The sequence below is a fragment of the Ptychodera flava genome, chromosome 5 (genome assembly GCF_041260155.1).
Source record: "Ptychodera flava strain L36383 chromosome 5, AS_Pfla_20210202, whole genome shotgun sequence".
Taxonomy (NCBI): domain Eukaryota; kingdom Metazoa; phylum Hemichordata; class Enteropneusta; family Ptychoderidae; genus Ptychodera; species Ptychodera flava.
In genome coordinates, this window is record NC_091932.1 from 27,391,987 (window position 1) to 27,411,995 (window position 20,009).

At 40.2% G+C, this 20,009-nt stretch overlaps 1 protein-coding gene across 1 annotated transcript; it reads right to left on the reverse strand.

Moving 5' to 3' along the window:
• Positions 1-1,102: 1,102 nt before the first annotated feature.
• Positions 1,103-16,719, reverse strand: LOC139133406 (peroxidasin-like). Its single transcript, XM_070699973.1, is given in 8 exon segments — positions 1,103-1,292; positions 1,973-2,215; positions 10,941-11,146; positions 11,705-13,088; positions 13,091-13,330; positions 14,046-14,336; positions 15,135-15,198; positions 16,629-16,719. Coding segments are annotated over 7 exon segments (2,436 nt in total). The 5' UTR covers positions 15,193-15,198; positions 16,629-16,719; the 3' UTR covers positions 1,103-1,278.
• Between the last annotated feature and the right edge of the window lie 3,290 nt (positions 16,720-20,009).

The following is a 20,009-nucleotide window of genomic DNA, read 5'->3' on the forward strand; positions in this document are numbered from 1 at the left end:
AAGACTTTATATACAGCATTATGCCATTACCTCAGGTAAGTTTTGTAAAACTTCTCCTTAATTTTGTCGTTTTCATTATTCTAAACCAGTTGTACTATATTTTTAACCAATACCACATAAACATAAGTTTTTACGTGTCAAATATTAGCCGCCTCCGATGACTACATTTTGTCGTCTGCCACACAGTACGCCGCACGCGTGGTATGCGTCTATGCATACCACTCGGCGGCCGCTATGTATCAACCGCACGTAACTGTGCTAGTCACCTATGCGATTTCTGGTGGAATCAAACTTTGTTTTCCGTTTTTTTCTCAGAGTCAGTAAGAATATAGGCTTTCCCCTAGGGGGCATGACCGATAACCGACGCGAGTGATACTGTGGCATACAGCAGCGTAAGCGTAGACTCGTACTCCATAGCTTAGTTGACAATGGCCCCAGTGCCGAACGTTCGATGTTCGGAAGCTGAATTTAGGTGGGCCACCGGAATTCAAACTTTTACTTTTTTGAAGGCATGTTTTCATCGATATCTCGCGATCAGCGCGCAGTCGCCACGTCAAATATCGACCGTTGGCATTAAAAAAATGTGCTTTAAAAATGTTACCAAGTGGGAGTGCCACTTTAAATCTTTTGATTTCGAGACGAGTACTACCTTAACAATAGTTACGTGTAAGGACATGTAGAGGTGTTACATTTCTAAAAATAGCATGCGACACATTGAAGTTCACTGAAGGGTTCAATATACACAAGCATGACCCCAAAACCCATCATATGCTTTGATTTCACCAAATCTGACTTTTATTCCTATCACTGCAAAAACTACACCATACATTGAACACTTGAACGCGCAGACGATAAAAGAATAAAGCACGATTATATGTCCTATTCGATAAATATTGACAGTAACTTTTTCATTGTTATCACGGGAAGTAACATGCATGTTTGTCCGATATTCTTTCCAGGAGATTTATTGAAGCAAGTTGATCGTGCTTTACTAGTCAATAAACGTCTGCTGTATACGTTTGAAATTATTTCTTCTGATAGAATGTACAACGTTTTGTAATTACAGTTCTATTTATGCGCATGCGTGAGTTATATCGTTCAGAGATGCCAAAACCGTCACACACTCCTTCCCTTTTAATTCCACTTAAAGCAGCCGAATGAAGGGGATTTAATACCAATAACTGAATAAAAAGCCCATTGTTGTAAATTTTTTGAACCGGTTCGGACAAAAACTCAAATGCAGCAATTATAATTCAATACAGCTGTCTGTCAGTTTCTTTAGTCTTCGTCACCTGGAAAATAATTGCAGAGGAAACAAATTGTTTATTTTGACCCGTGACGAGGATCCTAATAATCATTGACATCGAAGTGGTTGTTACATTTCTTTTAAAGACCCGTGTTAAAGCAACCTATCTATATGTCTGTCTGTCTATCTGTCTGTCTGTCTGTCTGTCTGTTTGTCTGTCTGTCTCTGTCTGTCCCTCTGTCTGTCTGTCTCTGTCTCTGTCTCTCTCTCTCTCTCCACACACGCACGCGCATAAATATATATATATATATATATATATATATATATATATATATATATATATATGTAAAAGAGAGAAAGAAATAATTAGATAAATAAAAGGACAGAAAGGAAGATAGACATTGACAGATAAATAAGTACATACATACATACATACATACATACATACATACATACATACATACATATAAACGGATAGATGGTCAGATACAGAAAAGATGGACTGATAGATAGATAGATAGATAGATAGATAGATAGATAGATAGATAGATAGATAGATAGATAGATAGGTGAAAATGCTATATCGATTATGCTTTATTTTCCAAACATCATCTCACTTATATGCTCTTTTATTTCTCTCTCAGCTGACCCCTTCAAGTTCTATGCAAATTATTATCATGTCTTTAAGCCATGCACTCTGGCTGTGACGCATAGACAAATACTTACTTGTAACGGTGACTGTAAATTCACACGAGTCACAATTACCGGATGAATCACTGGCGGCGCAACTCACTGTCGTCTCTCCTTCTTCGAAATCCGAGCCACTGACCGGGTAGCAAATCACAGCAACCGGGTCGTTGGAGTTATCAGTAGCATTCGGGTCATCCCAGGTCACAGCAACCGTATTGTCTCCCTGGCCGAGGGGGCTTTCGATGTCTCTTGGACAGGTGATGCTGGGATCTGTTGTGTCTGTTTGTAAAAATAAGAACTGGTCATTATTGGGGGCGGGGGATAGTTTGCACTGAATCGAACATGGAGCAATTATTCAAATGCTGTATGGATGATGTAACAATTTAATATTAACAAATGTCAATTTACAAGAAAGGAAGGGATAATGAAGATGATGATGATGATGATGATGATCACAACAACGGTGATGATGATGATGTGGACGATTTTCCTGAATCACTTTCACTTTATTATGCAAAAAAAATGGAATTGAGGATCTTCAACCACTTCTTCGGGTAAAAGACGTTTTCTCAGTATATCATACAAAGGACAGACTAATAAAAAGTGGTATTCGTTTTCTACATGACCATTAGAACATTGTCAGTATTCTGATGTTTCCCTTCCTCTATCGCTAAGGCGAGAACAGAACAGCGAAAACAAGCAAAACTTTGCATAACATTACGACTACAGTTTAGGCGAAGATATTTGTCGGGTTCTAACATGGTTTTAAATTGTTTATAAGTATGTAATTTGGATTTTGATGTACAATCATGTCTCCATTGCTGTTGTAAAATATCTGCAACTCTTGTTTCAAATGTTTAAAAGAAATCCTCTTTGTCGCATATCTCCTGAGACATCCAGATACAACCAAAACCATGAGAGAGTAAAAAGTGTTCCACTGAAGTTGCCCATGCCTGCCTAGATCCCCAAGACTACATAGCATAACGTAGGCTTGCCTTGGAAGTCTCTCTCTCAGTATGATGACAATCGAATACAGCGAGAGATACACTGGCAGACGAACACATCTCAAATTAGAGCTTCATTTGCTGTATGGTTTGGGACACCCAACAGTTTTTTACACTATGATGACTGCGCTTTTCTACAGCATCATAAAACTTGAAGCCCCAAATCTTGGAAGCGAAATACAGAACAGGTACGATCATTGCATCAAATAGTTTTAAATGGCATTGAGCTTACAACACTCAATTACAATAACAAGCTTTTATCACCATGGATAAATTAAAAAAATTCAAGATTTGTTTCAATTTTTACAAACTCAATGAGATGATGATGATGATGATGATGATGATGATGATGATGATGATGATGGTGATGATGATGATGATGATGATGATGATGATGATGATGATGGTGATGATGGTGATGATTGATGGTGATGATGGGGTGGTGGGGTGGTGGTGGTGGTGTCGATTTGATGATGATGATCTAGACGATGAGATGTTAATGATGATGATGATGATGATGATGATGATAATGATGATGATGATGATCGCTGTAACAGATACTGTAGACCCTAATTGATTAATTATCCAATTGGTTGTATTCGACTGCTGAGAATGCCAGTATTTGAACCAGATGCAAAACACGCGCGCCTAGCTACCACGTAACGCTTCAATTGGTCTTTAATTCGTGCCATGTCAGCAGAACAGATGTGCCATGTCCCTGCTGTCTGATGATTATTAAGTATTTACACGACTTAGCAGGATATTTAAGCAATAACCCCCACCGCAGGAGGTATACACTAGATTTTGGTACAATGCGCGACATATAGCACGAGCCGATAGGCGAGTGCTATATGGAGCGAATTGTACCAAAATCGAGTGTATACCCGACTTCGAAGGGGGTTATTGCTATTATATTATATCAACTTGTGTGTCTTTGTCGTCTTGGTCCGGCATTTTCGTCAGTTTCAGCCAAAAATGCAGAAAACTGACGTCTGAGAGATGGAACGTCGGAAAATCATCGCCCGAGACCGAGCATTTTTATAAGTTTGGATTACGTTGACAACACACGAACACAATATCCTACGATAACATACGCATTACGTTCATCAAAATTATTAATATTTACATGCAACAAGAACTGCTTCAGACACAGAAATGGGTCAAGAGTTCAAAGCAAAAGAAAAAGTAACAATTTTTTTCGTAAATTTACATAAAAACAATAGCGCTGGCTTTTTTTTTTTTGCGTAGTACACTAAAAATAGATTTGTCTCATTCACTGTCAGTCCGGTGTGCGCCAACCGTCGTAACATTCAGACAGAGGAGGTGGTGCAGTGGGGTTACAGGTTCTATTTTTGATGGATATTTTGGATGGATAATTTGTGCTAGAAAACGTGCAGTTTTGAAATAATCCAGACATGGATTACGGCGACTGTATGAACAGTTGTAATATGCGAGCAGAGTGTGTTGCCCGATTCAGCGAGAGCTGGACGCTGACACAGCGATTTTCGTCGCAGTCGCCAGGAATGATCGCATTGTTATTTTGAACTTCTTCAAGTTCTTGGGCTACATTGTTAGAACACCCTGGTCTGTTACAGCCCAAACTCTAGGAAGGAATATCTGACGTACCGTTACAATGAGAAGTTTCAATTTATTTGTGTATGAACGAATACTAGTAGTAACTTAGTTTTAAAGAGCGGTATGTCGCGTCTCGACTCCTGCTGAATCGATCAAGCAAACTACACAGTGCGCTGTTACCCTATACAATTTTGTACATCATCATACCAAAATAAATGTGTTGCTTCGGAGATTCCTTTCATCATAGACCGCTTATTTTCACCAGAGGTGAGTTACAGAACCATACTTTATCTCTGTATCGAAATTCGAACTCGGTCTTTGAAACAAAGCGGACTGTTTCGGATTAAGTTCAGAGCCACATCGTTCAAATGCACCGACCGGGCAATTTTCAAAAATGCTTGTTTAGGGGCCCGTTTTTACCACCGCTATCAGTGCTAAAACAATATTTTAGCATCGCTCTCGTCCAATCAGAATGGCGCATGGTAGCATGATTATAATATATTTCAGAATCAGACATGCACTTGATTACATCAATATTTTAATGAATACTGAGCGTATTAGCTTCTTGGAAAGCGTTTATAAACGTGCTATTTCAGTGAATGTTTCACAGTTTACTGACTGGAGCCCACACAAAACCAAACCCCACTTTATGATCAGTGCACAACTGTCCCTATATATATCTATTCTTGGTAATATGCAGCACATGCGCATGCTGTCAAGAAGTCTGTGATTGTACTATGCAACTGTTGTGAGAGTGCCATGTCCAGAATGTATTGGAAGAAATTATGTACTGTATTATTGTACATGAATCGAAAGTCATTAAAGTTTCCTGTCTTAACACTGTAAATATGTGACATGTGCATGCTCAAGGAGCACTAAGTGGATTGGAGCTTTCGACTTTCCCTAATGCGACGAACGACCCCCACCGACGGGTACACCACCACGAGATGTTGACCAGGTTACGACATACATGCACATAAATTTAACTTGTGTCGTATTTCGTCATATAGCAAATAATAACGAAATTGCTAAATTCTTTTTGATATCCATGCTTTTCACATTTTATTGTCCAAAATTAGATTCCAGTTGTATGCATTCTTAATCTGTTGGTCCAGATCGTTGGTGTATATGATTTGAAAGCAATTTTTCCTCTAAATTCCAATAAAAATCTCTGCATATGAATTGGCATACATCTCTATATTTTCCTCGGCGATTTTTTTCTCATTGTTGTTTTGTTTTCTCTTCGTACAAATAATGCATTCTTAGCCAACAGCATGACATTTTTCCATTCACGTGGTGTTGCATTTTTCAAACTAACTTATTGCATTAACCACTGTTTCTTATCTTGCAATTCACTTAAGACTTTGCTTTGTTTGATAAAAACACCATTTTGGAATAGATCTGCCATACAGATGAAACTTGACTCAATCCATTCTACTAAAAACATGACTTTCTTATTTCATATAATGAAACGATTTCCCCAAATGACCTGTTCACCTTTGTCATTTGGCGTTTCTCCTTTTGTTTCATCTTGCATGGCAACATTATACAAGTCATTAAAACATCAGCATAAACTTTGGCAATTTTTTCTTCATAAACTAAAGACCTTTCAGATCACGACTATATTAAAATACCAATGGTGTACCCCCAAACTCTTTAAAGTGATACTCAGCAACACCTATTCAAGATTCGTTCCCACTTTTTGATAATCTTTGAACCCATCTACAAAGGAGCACTTTAATCATTGCCTTGACCTTAATCATTTTAAGATCTCCCTTTTCATATATATTGATAATAATTTCTTTTATAATTTTTCCTTTTCTTTTCACCACTCCAGACAAAATCTAACACGATTGGAACTAGTTTGGGATAATTGCATCTTCACATTTTTCAAATTTCTCAAAAATCTTAGGTGCCCGATAGCTGAATGTCTCAATATTACAAATTACTCATAGAAACAAGCATGTAACGTAAAAAGAAAAGCATATTAGCTAACATTTGCAGATTTTAAAGACATTACTTCACTATTGGTGTCGATCATTGAAGCCAAATATGTCATTTTTGCCATATCATTGCCAGAAGTTTTAAAATTGCAATCCTCCCAAATGTTGTTAAGAATCTTTTCTTCCATCCATCTAGTTACGTTTCAATTTTGTCAAGTTTATTATCCCAATTAAGTTCTTTCACTTCATCTTTCTTACATCCAAAATAAACCTAAAGTGCCTGAATTGGTTTCTCTGGCCATGGAATCAAACCTAAATCAGGTCTTCTTCCCTGTTTCGTAAGTTTTAACCCTTCAGTATTATCTCTATTTAATTTCAATCCCGAGTGCTTTCCATATTCGTCAATTAAATATAGCAATCTTGTTAATGACCTTTCTTTACTAACATATACTTGCATATCGTCTGCTAATTGTGCTATTTGAATGTTTGTGTTATATATTAACTTTAAAATCAATATCTTCTTCATTTCTTATCGCTTGTGCGAGCATTTCAGAAACAATCAGAAAAAGCAGGAATGAAAGAGGACATCCCTGTCTGATTCCCCCTATAACTTAAAAGATGTCGTTACCCTAATGATTGAACTGGTACAATCTGCATAAATTATTTTGATCCACTTTACAATTTTTTTTTTCAGAACCAAACTTTTCCACGGCGATGAACATAAAATTGTGTTCTACGGTATTAAGTGACTTGCATAAATCTAAGAATAAAATCACTCCCTCCCTTATGTTCTTTTCTGAATAATTGATAATATCTTGAATAAGACGAATATTTTGCCCAATGAAATGCCCTTTGATATAACCCACCTTTTCTGTATTGATCATTTTTTGAACCTTTTTCATTCTATTTGTTATATTTTATAGTCATGATTAAGTAAGGTTATTGGCCTCTGGTTTTTTAAATCAAATCATGACCCTTTTTATGGATAAGAGTGATTATACCACTGTACTGTGAAAGTATCAGTGCTCCTTCTTTATAACTCTCATTGAATGTATGTACTAATACTGTGCTTAAACTTTCCCAAAACGCTTTGTAAAATTCAACGGGTATCCCGTCCGGACCTGGCGTTTTATTGCTTTGAGTTTTGGACAGGACTTCCATACATTCCTAAGTTTTCAGTTATTGGCCCTTTACATGTCTGTGCTTTTGTTCTTTTGGAGTTTTTTTTTTTTTTTTGTAATTTAAGAATGGACATATATGGGATACATGGGTATCATCGGAACTGTTTGATGTGTATGATACTTCATAAAACGTTTTTTCTGCCTTTAATACTCCATCTACCTTTTTATAATTTGCTCGTACTATTCTTTGATATAAAAGAAACGATTATGTGTAATATAGATTAACAAATGGAAAAGGGAAAGCAACAGATGTCAACTATGATTGTTGATGTATTCGTTTTGCGTGCTTTTATTTGTTGTTAAAAGTTGTAGTGTTTTTTAAAGAGCAAACGTCAGGACAAATGGTGAAAATTTACAAAGCTTTCTGATGTAATTTTTCTTTTGTATTACCGGCTGCGGCCAGATTGCATCCGGCATATTAGGTACTATTTGTGGCGCGTCAAAATCTTCCAATAGTTTTAGCGGGAAATCAAAAGTTTCGTTTGGAACATTTGCATTTTTGAAGCCATTTCAGTCACGAGGGTTGCTCCAAATAACCTTTCGGCTGCTCGACAAATGAGTGGACGAGACGTGTTCAAAATGTTTTCAAAACAAAGAATATTTTGCCGTTTTTGAACGGAAAGATGTGCGTTAACCAAGGAATACAACTGTAACGTTATTAACTCTGACATAGGTTTATTTCACAAATCTTTACCAGCAGAAACGTCACCAATTATACCTTTTGCGAACTCCGTGATCATATCCACTCGTTTCTGTGCGTAGATGGAAGTTTCTAAATTTCAGTTTCTACGAACAACACTTCTTGTAAAGTCGTGAAAACTTGGTAAGACGTAGATACCCATGAATATATCAGTATAGCGTACTGCACCCCTTCATCACTCCAAATCATTTTATTAAGCGTCAATGGAGTGGTGTGTTCGCAGAGCAAGGCGATCTACAGAGCCAACAAGTTGTGTTGCGTGCACTTGGCGCACTGATTTTGTAAAATCCAAACTGCGTCGGACGGCCATTGTGGTCCTCAGTCTTTATTTTTTCTTGAAAATATTGCCTAACCAACACCCGACAACTCCGGCGTAATTCAATTATTTCTTTATTTTTAGTCTCTCTTTCTCTCTCTCTCTCCCTCTCTCTCTCTCTCACACACACACACACACACACATACACACAAAGTAAGGCCAAAGTAATTAAATTCTTTGTTTTGCGTCCCTACCCGCCAAGGTTTTTGGTTTTCATGAAAAATACACGCAGTGTATTTGAATAGGAAATTTTAGGACATACCCGCTTAGCTTTTCTGAACTAAAATTTTGTTACAATTTTGCATTTGCTGCAATCAAATTACACTGTGTTAATTTTCTTGTGTGTGTTTTTCAGCCGCTTAGACGCGTACCTTTCCCATTTAGAGTGGACGCAAAACAAAGAATTTAATTACTTTGGCCTAAACAGGTTTTTCGGTCATTGCCTTTAACTATCCGTCTGTCCTTTTGTCTCTCCCGTTTGTTTGTCTACCTCTCGCTTTGTCCACGAACCCTTTCTCTGTCTGTATACCTGGCTCTGTGTCTCTCACGGTCTCACCCACTCCCTCTGTCTCTGTCTGTCACTCTGTCTGTCTCTCCCCCCTCCCCCCCTCTCTCTCTCTCTCTCTCTCTCTCTCTCTCTCTCTCTCTCTCTCCTCTCTCTCTCTCTCTCTCTCTCTCTCTCTCTCTCTCTCTCTCTCTCTCTCTCTCTCTCTCTCTCTCTCTCTCTCTCTCTCCCCCACACATATAACGTGCCAGAGTAAGGCCTGGAACAACTAGGCAGATAATGCATCATAGTAAGAGGGGCTCCAGCGTAGAATAAAATTATCATAACAACAGAACGACATGTTGCAGGAATGACGCACAGCCTGGCTAAACAGGGGGTCATCTGTCGTCTACCAGGAAGACTATTTCTGACCAGGGATTTACAATTATTATAGTCAGATGTTTCTGGCTCTTAGCAGTGTTGATCGGACACAATCAACAACCGACTAAACGCCAGACTGAATTTCTGATGATATCAGTAATTTCTTGAGGTGATTTTAGTAAGTCTTGGAAAGTTAGGAATGTCTAGCTTGCCTAGAGCTTTCAGAAGCTGTTTTACAATATTTTCTTTGTATCACCCAGCAAACGTGTGTAACAAGGTCCCCTTCTAAAGGTCCACTAGACGAGAAATGAAATCCAATTATTACTATAGTGTAGCTGGCGCTATCGGTAGAAACTCTGAGAGAATGATAGCATAGAAAATATATGATGGTAATCATCAGCAAATGTACAATGGAGAAAGGAGAGTCATCTTTCTCATTATAGAAGAGTTTGAGTAAACAAACATCCCATCGTCCTCGGTGGCAATATAAATCTCATGATGTACCATGCGTACCGTTGTGTTCACGTTTTAATTGAGAAAGTCCGGATAAATATATCAAGGTGGGATCTACCGACCTTCCCTGTCAAGATTTAAACAACACATGTCATCCATGAAATCTCCCCGGCCTTTTGCAACTATCCGTGAATCAATTCACCAACAAACTCGCTTTGATAATTTCCCAGGAACGAATAAGCCAAAAAAACCGGCACAGGATCTACACCCATTGGCGTACTTTTTTGAACAACTTATGTCGCGAATTTGGAAACCACTTTCAACAATAACATGTTGAACCGTCATCTTTAGACTGTTTTTGGTAATGAAAGTTTAATCTGTATTTCGTCTATATACTGCACTTGTAATCTTGATAAATTCAGAACAAAACCAGTTGCATCGAATTTAACTTATTGTCTGGAAGACGTTTCAAACACTGATGAAAGTACTAGTTAACACATTAACCACAAAAAAGTACGTAGACACGTTATATTGATCGAACAAACCACTTCACAACCCTGAATGAAAACATATTTACTGGTAAACTTACAAAACAGCCTGCTCGGCCTTTTGCTAGACTTTGGTGCCTGTCTTATATCCGTACCGATTTGTGACCGTAGATGCCCGACATAGATCGTCGAATAGTTCAGATGCCATGCGTCCGATGATCGGCAGGTGTTAGAAGGTGTAAAATTATAAAGTTCAAATTCACAGAACCTTAACCGGACTCTAATATGACTTTACACTTACTATGAAGCTACCTCGGCTTCTACAACTGACAATAAAAGGCAAAAAAAGGTCCAGCCGAGACTGAACCGTCGTCGGGTATACCCGTTTCACTGGGTTTCGCTCACCAACCTTCGCAAACGCAGTCGCAGATCTGAGAAAAGCCCCTGGTGGACAAGGCTACTAGTAGGTTAAACCTTACCTCCATTGCTTTCAGTCCACGGTGTCAGATCCATTCCTTCGATTTGGTTGCAGTCGAGGAGGCCATCATCATCTGTAGGCATGGCGAACACATCCGCTTGTACTTCAGAGATATCGGTGTTGTCGCATATTATTTTGGCTAGCGTGACCTTCTTCAGCTCTGCCAATTGTTCCACAGTGAATACTCCCTCGTTTTCGTACCAGAATCTGAGCAATGGAAGGAGACAGAACGATCAGAACAAAGATCGATATTTATTTTCAAGCTGAGGATCATTTGAGCAACATGATTGCTTACCGCAGGCTACCAATGGCATATGTGGCGTTTTTACTTTTGATTGCCTCCCTTCATGAAAATACGTCGACATAATTGCAGTAAAACCACAGTCCCCTGTGGTCTATTCCGCTCTGCGTCTATATATGCGCCCCATAGACGTGTGTACACATGCCTGAGAATGGCATATGCCACGCATATGTACACACGTCTATGGGGCGCATATATAGACGCAGAGCGGAATAGACCACAGGGAACTGTGGTCGAACTAGAAGATATCAGACCCCATGTATCTTAGCCTAGTTCAACATGACGTCACAGACGTTATGTCTACAAACACTTGTTATGAGTCATTCAGCTGTAAAGCGAATTTTATTGTGAAATAGTCGTTCTTGTATGGTCGATGCAGTCTATTTTCTCGACTTGAATTCCTAATCGCCACAGAGATTAAGTTTGATCCGAGAAAGATTGCGAAAGGACAATGAATCCCATACCTGTCTCCTTCCTTCAGGTTCATGAACTGTCTTCTCATAATACAAGTGAACGTTGGTCCCAAGAGGCTTCCGGGCAGCGGGTCCTCTGATAGCGCACCGATGTACAGATCAATGTTGCCCGGATGACCGTACAGATCTTTCAGCTTGTCCCGGATGTCCTTGCTCTTGATTTCGCCCGAAAGATCACCGAACGACTCCGCGTTGCTCAGCCGGCACTTCTGCCGCCATCGGTTGTAGCCCGGTAAGCCGTGGTCACGTCCACGTTGTAGGTTCAGGGACATGAGGTCCATCGCGACGGTGTTGGACAGTTCAAAGAGGCGTTCAGTGAGTTCATCTGTCATGATCTCATCCGGGGTAAGGTCCTTAGCAGCTGTGCTGACGAACCCCCTGAGGATAGGGTCAATGCCTCCTTCCTGGACGATTCGCCAGGGTTGGAAGAATGCCTCGTGTAAACGCAGGTTGCCTTGTTCGATTGGTTTAAAGTCTGGACCCAACCTGCGTAGAACGGGTTTGACAGTTGCGTGGCCAAATCTGTACGCTGCCGTGGCAAAAACGTTGAAAATCGAGGCGTCGACGTTCGGTGAATACGGAGTTTTCCTCTGTATTCTTCTGACGGTTGGTACATCGAGGACTTTAGGTATGTAATCGTAGTAGCTGATGTGCTGTGTCTGAGCGCCAACAATCTTGCGAGCTTCCTGGTAAATCGTTTCGTCATCCCAGTCGGGGTTCAGATCGGACAGAAGACCGGCCAGTCGGTTGTGCTCTCTGACAAACAAGGTGTGTAAACTCGTCAAACCTATCAATTCGTTGGCTCTAACGTCACCAGCCATGAAGCACGGAACAGTGGCGCTCTTGTTGTCGCTAACGCAAGCCATTCTAGCATCATCATCAAAGGGAAGAAGCGGTCTTCCTCCGTCCTCCGAGTCCACTTTCATGCCGCCTTTGCCATCAAACGCTCGCAGTTTGTCCGCAACGGAGTCCGAGCTGCCGTAAACCTGTGACGCATCTATGTATGATGTGATGGCGTTCATTTGCTCACGGGGGACAATCTCGTCGAGGTAGACGGAGAAGCTGCCCGTTCCGCAGACTGCACTAGATCTGGTGAACTCCAGGCAGTCCCTCTTGATCCGTTTATCATTCTTGGGGACAGGAATGGGAAAACACGGCGGATCATTATCACAGATCTTGCTGCACTTGGAGCCATCCCTGAAGGACACCGCGCTCGGACTCGCCGGAGTCAGGTCGATGTCGTGATCCAGGAACTGGCCCCAGAGCGACACCAGGTCGGTAATTTCTTCGTTGTCGGTGACGTGTCCGGTACTTCCGATCTTGCTCGAAACCTGACGAGGGCTTGGCTTCTCATAGCCGTCATACAAAACTCCCTGTTCCAGCCGATGGGCTCGTTGAATTTGTTCTCGTAGATGGGCGGCAGGAAGCGAGCAAACGGCCTGAGGGCAGCCCCTTGGCTGGGCTTCTCAAGATTATTGCAGGTTCCATCGAAGGTGCGGTATTTCGCATGTGAGCATATTTCATCGCATTCCACCGTTGAATGGAGTGATGTACAGCCTGATAGATCAGCAATGTTTTGGATCAATTCTGGTGTCAAGATATCCTCGAAGGGCAAATCTGTTGAATCACAGAATACGGACAGGTGTTAGGGTCACTTGGGAAGCATTGCGTCACACAAATTCACCTTAGGACGTCATCATAGACAGAGAAGCCAAAGTCTTCCGCTCCACAGAACTACAGTGTCAAAGTTCAATCACCTGTATTTATACGCTTTTATCACTTAGGGTTTTTTGTTAAATGCGAATTTCTGGTTCTACCCCCCCCCCCCCAAAAAAAAAAACAAAACAAAGACGAAACGCCCTGTGTTCAGCTTAACAACACAGCCTGCATCTGTGTTATATCCGGTTTTTTCCAGATTAGAAATCATTTGTCAACTGTGACATCGAATATTTTACACAATGCATTGTCTTTGTAAGGCCAAGATTTTTTCAGCCATACATTACAAAAAGGTAGCAGATATATTGGTTTTTCCTCGAAAAGAGCAATGAAACACTATCAAAATTTAAAACTATTCTAAACAGTCTGCGGGTGACAGCGACTTCAAAAAGATTACTTTACTTCCGGTGCAAGGCATTGTGGGATGCTATCGACCGCAGATGTGGAAGCTGACGCCGAAAATGCACTTTGTTTATGAGGGTTACATTATTTGCTGCCTGTGATTTGACATAATTCAAAAAAATGTCAAGCACTCGATGCCAAGAAAATTCTTAATGAAAAATGTCGTCTGCACTGGTATAGACTTTTGAAGTCAGGCACGGCACAATTGACTTACTTCGTTTTTCTATGTTCTGCGAATGAGACCTCATCTGAAGGCCATCGGTGTCATGATCTTGTATCCTCTCGATGATCGTCTCCAGGATTTCCTGCGATCTCGCCACGTCGACCATTTCCTGCGTGGGGAACCTGAAGAGGCGAACCAGGTCACCGGGACTGTCCGGTCTGGGGTTTTCCATGATGGCGCGTTTGGTCTCGTGGATGGCCCTGTCCACAGCGTTGATGGAGTCGTGTATCGTCTGGTCGAGAAACTGGTCACCGGTGCTCGGAAACGCAGAGTCAATATCGCCTGTGAATGAACAATTTGGCCACAATAAAGTCACGTTTCAATTAGATTTTACTACACAATTTCAAATTTATTTCAACTTAGTCCTCTGAGTACTGTAAATTTTTCCCACAAAAATTTAGTGCAACATTTTACCAATTATTAAGATTTTTTCTGTAATTTTTCTGATAATTTTGGACCAAATGGACATCATGTTTTGTTGGGTACAATTTTTTATCAAAATTTTGGCAACAAAAAACAAAAATTGACTTTGGCGCGGCGCTCAAAGGTTTAATTTAGTCTTTCGTTCATTGTCGTTCACAAGAGGATCATTTGTTATATGTTGCAATTCTCACTTCTGCAATACGTTTTCATCAAGCCGAGGAGCAAACAAAAATCGCGCGATGAACCAAAACGGAGTAGCCAGGATAAGTATTCTGTGACAGGGAAAGTATAGGTGATTTTACAACAATTGGTCACTAGAGAACAAAATATAGGATTTTTATATAAAAATTTAACAGCGAATGAAAAGTTGTCGATTCACCGAAAATGCACTGCAGTGTACGGTAAAATTATGCATTTTATCTTCTAACATCGACTGAACTTGATTGCCAGGACAGAGAAAGGCAATAATGTAGAACGAAGGTTTTGCATCATTTACCGCTGTAAATATCGTTATGACAGTGCCTTTAATTTTGTGGTTTTGGTCGTATCACTTCTTGAATGTTGCTAAAGTTTCATGAATTGACCTTTGGGATACAACGCACTTTTTATCTACCGTGTGGAACATTTGTTAAGTTATCAGACACATCTTAATCTTACCAGAACAGAAAGCTGCTCCAACGGACAGCATTACCAGAACTCTCCAGGTGAACGCCATCCTTGCCTGACAAATGCAAACATAACAAACAATTTAAGTCAGTCTGTAATGAATCGAGGGTATTTTATTATTTTGCTTCTCGATGAACTATTCGCTACTGAAACGTTCAGGGCTACCCAAATACCATTAAAATACAAATGTAGCCAAGCTTTGCAAAGGATGGTGGGAGTTTTTCCGTTGGCGTGACATTTACTTTGAACACGTCATATTGCCAGTTGATTACGTAATGCCTTGTTTTGAGGCTTCTATCACTTAATGTTATGGTTAGAATAAATAGTCATAATCATGTTTTCAACACTATAACCAATTAAGTCCCTCCTGACGTCATAAACGGAGACTAAATGCGATAACAAATACATTTATATGATTGTTAACCTTGAGTAAAACAGAAATATTTTTCAAACCGAAGGTAGAGAACATATCAATATTTTGATTGCTTTTTTAAATTTTTGCTTCAGATCTCTATACATAGTTGAATATGCCTCCAGGACAGAAATACGGACGCTCAACTGTTTAGAACACTTCTTGGTTCTATCACTTGTTGGGGGATCATTTTGATGCGATTTGCTCATGGAGTAAGTAAACTGTTTATGATTGGCATCGACAATTTCATTTTCCCTATACAGTTAACACACGGATAGGGGCTACGTCGAATTTAACACAAAAATTCGCAAATAGCGGTCGATTTTGATTTTCGGCCCTGCATAGATTTGAAATACTTTACGCCCCTAAACAAAAGTTATGCACAAGACACCAATTTTCATACTTGATTACGAAACGCAATGTTCAAAGTTACAAAATTACATCGATGTGTACGGAAGAGTAGAATGGAAACGAGCTTAACGATGACAAAACACGCAGACCAGCCTGGATTCGCTCCAACGCTGTCATTGTTTTGTTGTCGTTGGAGTGGCGATGGTCTTGGTTGTTAAGCCACACGGTTTGACCAGCTGTTGTATCGCTGAGTTTAGCTTAAATGACGTATCAAAAAGGCGTAACTGATATCAAAATTAACAATTCAGCGATAGAGTACGCTTTGCTTTGGTTGTCATGATAGCCGTGTCTCGGAAGTGTTCTACATAACCGGTGATATTTCGAGGTTATACACTTTTAGTTTCCAAGAGAAAAAAATGAACGAGCGTTGGTGGTCTATAGTAACTGGTATTAGCCCCTCACAAGTTGATTTTTTACAGTAGTTTATGTATACTAATTATGACTGCAGGGAAATAATATAATGTTTGCAGGTGCAGAAAAAAAAATCACATATCGTTTAAGAATTTACAACCGAACTTCACAGCTAAATTAAAAACATCCGCGGATTCAACAAATCCAAAATTCTTGTTTTTTTCTACTGTTGCTTGCTATGATCAGAGTATATTACAAAACATTAGACATTGATTTGAAAAAACGGACGATGAAAACAATTATGGACTTACCTCTCTCTCCAAAGCCTAGAAACCACAATGAGGGATTGTCGGAACTATAATTGGTGAAATTCGGAATTAGCAAGAAGATTAGGCAGTGAATGATGTGACGGACATGTGACAACACGGAGCAGCCAATCAGAGAGCACGATGAGCACCGATTACAGCACCACGCAATATGCGGACACGTTCTATTTATTTATGATATCGCAGAAACAACACCGGGAATATCTCGTTTTGGAAAGGGAGTGTGCAAACAACAAGCAACTCTACGCGACAGAAAGATAGTCTATCGAATGGCCCTATTCCCTATATATTTTGTATTCATAATTTGACAAATAATGCGCGCCGTGCTTCTCGGTCGCGTTCCTTCTATATCGTGCAATGATGACAAAACGGAAATTATAAGACTGGATAAGGTAGAATGCGCCTCGGGGACAGATATTCAGACTCTCATACTTTTACGATACATTTTTGGTCCACCACTTGTTGGGGGCTCATTTTAAAGCTCACTGAGCAAATAAACCTACAAAACTATTCTTGTGAAAATCGAAAATTTTATTTTCCCCATAGAGTTTACACAGGGGTAATGGCCATTTTAAATGTCAAATATCGGCAAATTCAAGGTATCTCCGGTACTAAAAATTTGCATGTTGACCTCAGATGTTTGTTCTTGATTTTGTAAGAGAATGGTTGAAAGTTTCTTCAGGAAAGTTTGAGCAAAAGTCAAAGTCTTTCACGGGCGTACCTTAAATAGACTTGTCGATGGTACTAAGCGACAACTTACCCTAATGGAACAGATGTCACGAATAAGTGTGGGTGTTGGGGCTATAATCGTCATAATATGTGTCTTTTGGATCGCACGGCTGACAAAAAAACGCACCTCTGTTCAACAATGTAATCCGTATTAACTTGAGAAACACAACTGACAATCAAACTCTTAGAGCTAAAAGTCAATTGAAAAACATCTGTGCGCATGAATTTTGACATCGAGTTTCAACATTTCTCCCAACCATAGTTTTGACCAACGAGCACCAGTTCCGTACAATAAGACATTCTTACCATTGTTAACGTTCTTCCAAAACGACAATTTTATATGTTCGCTACTGTAAGAAAACTCATAGAGGTCTGTGAATTGGTGAAACAAACACGACCAAGGTGAAGTGCAGTCCCGGTGATAAAATTATCTAATTTGCCTAAAAGACATATGAACTTCAAATCTAACGAAATATTGGTTTTAACAGTTTGTTGATATTTCAGCAACACTCACGCGTCGCCAAATACGGAACGAATATCTTAATATCCCGAATATCTGTAAACACTACAACCAAATGTCAGAATCTTGGTATGAGAGGCTGATTCAACGCTTTGTAAACTATGTCAAGCTGCAGAACCAGAATGAGAACTGTCATGGCCGAGAGGGAACGGAGAAAGATATTTGAACAGATGGACAGCTATAGAGGTGATCATTGTCTGGCGTAGGACTCTTTCACTACGATATCAGTGTTCATGAAATATACCGTTCGGTTAGGATGCCCTCACTTGTCGTGGTGCGGAGTTACCAATTTCTTTGAATTTGAAGCGATATTGTATTTGTGGCTTTTTCAAACTCCAAATTCTATAGAAGAAATTTATGCTCTATCCATTATTTCAGTTTATTGATTAAGTGGTGCCACCATGATAAGGGCTATTGGTTTCGAAATCCATACTTTGTGAAGGGACCGTGCTAAAAGGAAATAGCTAACATTGGGGTTTGGGGGAAGGCGCTACTGCTATTGTCGTGGGTGACAGATGGCGCTGTTCAGAATCAGCCGCGAGAACTATTCATTTCGAGTTCACAATTTGCTAACGATGAATGGGGCTATGAATCGGGCTGTTCGTGCTGCATTCTAATTGAGAGCGAACGTGATAAACCCGCTGTTAGAAAACTACAACGCCCTCATATGTCCCAAGGTGTTAACTGATCCACAGTCCCCCACAAACACTGTGACTGATCGAAGGGACCTAGACATGGAACATTCCCCGGGGAAGCACTGTGATACCCAGGCTTGCAGGTGAACCGATTGCAGGTTGAAGGTGGACCCGAACATCTAGCGTCACTATAGAATTCGCATCACAGGCATCAGAACTTTGCTAAATATGTTTTTAAACTTCCTTGAAAGGTGACGTTCAGGAAAATTATAATCCGCTGAACAGTTATATTGAACTTATACGCAGCGCCCTCTTTGAACATCTCTGAGCGGAATGAGCATGCCCAATATTGATATTTGTCGGTGCATTGACCGTGTAACCGTCAGCAGTGATTGAGTAAATAGACATTGCAAAGTATCACGTGCCATATTTGTACCAATAGAAGATACACAAAAATGTCATTTCTGCGCCTTGCGTCATTTGTCGCGTATTTTGACAGCCTATCGCTATAAGTACTCGGTCTGGTCGCTCCTGATACACCTGAGCACGCGTTATATAGTAATGTGACGTTTGCAACAACCATCATTATATGAAACTCGCGAAGGAGGAAAAGATCTCGCAGAGCAATAGTGCGCGTTTACACTAACGATGCTCAGTCAGTACCCTGTATTCGTTTTGAGCAGTAGTATATTACAGTGTAACGGTTATGTCGGTAGCAGCGTTGATGAAAACTGTTATAATCAAGACATGTAGGCTGTAGCTCACAAAACTCAGGTGCCAAGTAGTCGGTACAAATTCAGGATCAAAGCTACAGCTGTGCTGAAGTTGTGCCGTAAATGGTCCGAGTTAAACAACTCATCCCATACCTTTAGATAATTACTGAAACATGAGTACTTTGACTAAAGACGTTGCGTGGAGTTAAACGGAGTTGCTTTAATTCAAGATTTTGAAAGTGATTGACAAGTTTTGTCAACCTGGGTACAGCACTCGTTTGCAAAGCGATACCCGCTGTGAACATGCTGCGCGCGCACACTCCCAGACACGAGGTGCAGACAATATGGACTGCCCCTGAAATCAAACCACAGGGCGTTGTCTACATGTCCGTCCCCAGGGGTGGGTAGGTGTTTCGTTGTATCGCTAATAAAGATATATTCTACCAACCTTTGGTGTTTCGGTCTTAACTTAGCACTGCCCTTGACAATCTTGCGTATACGTTTTATCAACATGCTGCGTCTATTATCTGATGAGTTTGAGTGCCTAATTAGCCAAAGTAATCAAGGGTAAATTACTAATCTGTGGACGCTCTCACCAGATTATCACCGGATTAAATTTGACAAAGTCAACAACGAACGCACGCAACAACGAACGCACCAGCAAGGTATAACTGAAGTTATACCTTGCTGGTGCGTTCTGGGGACGGACATGTAGACAACGCCCTGTGATCAAACACTCAGTCTTTGCAGCACATTCTATTATTCTAAA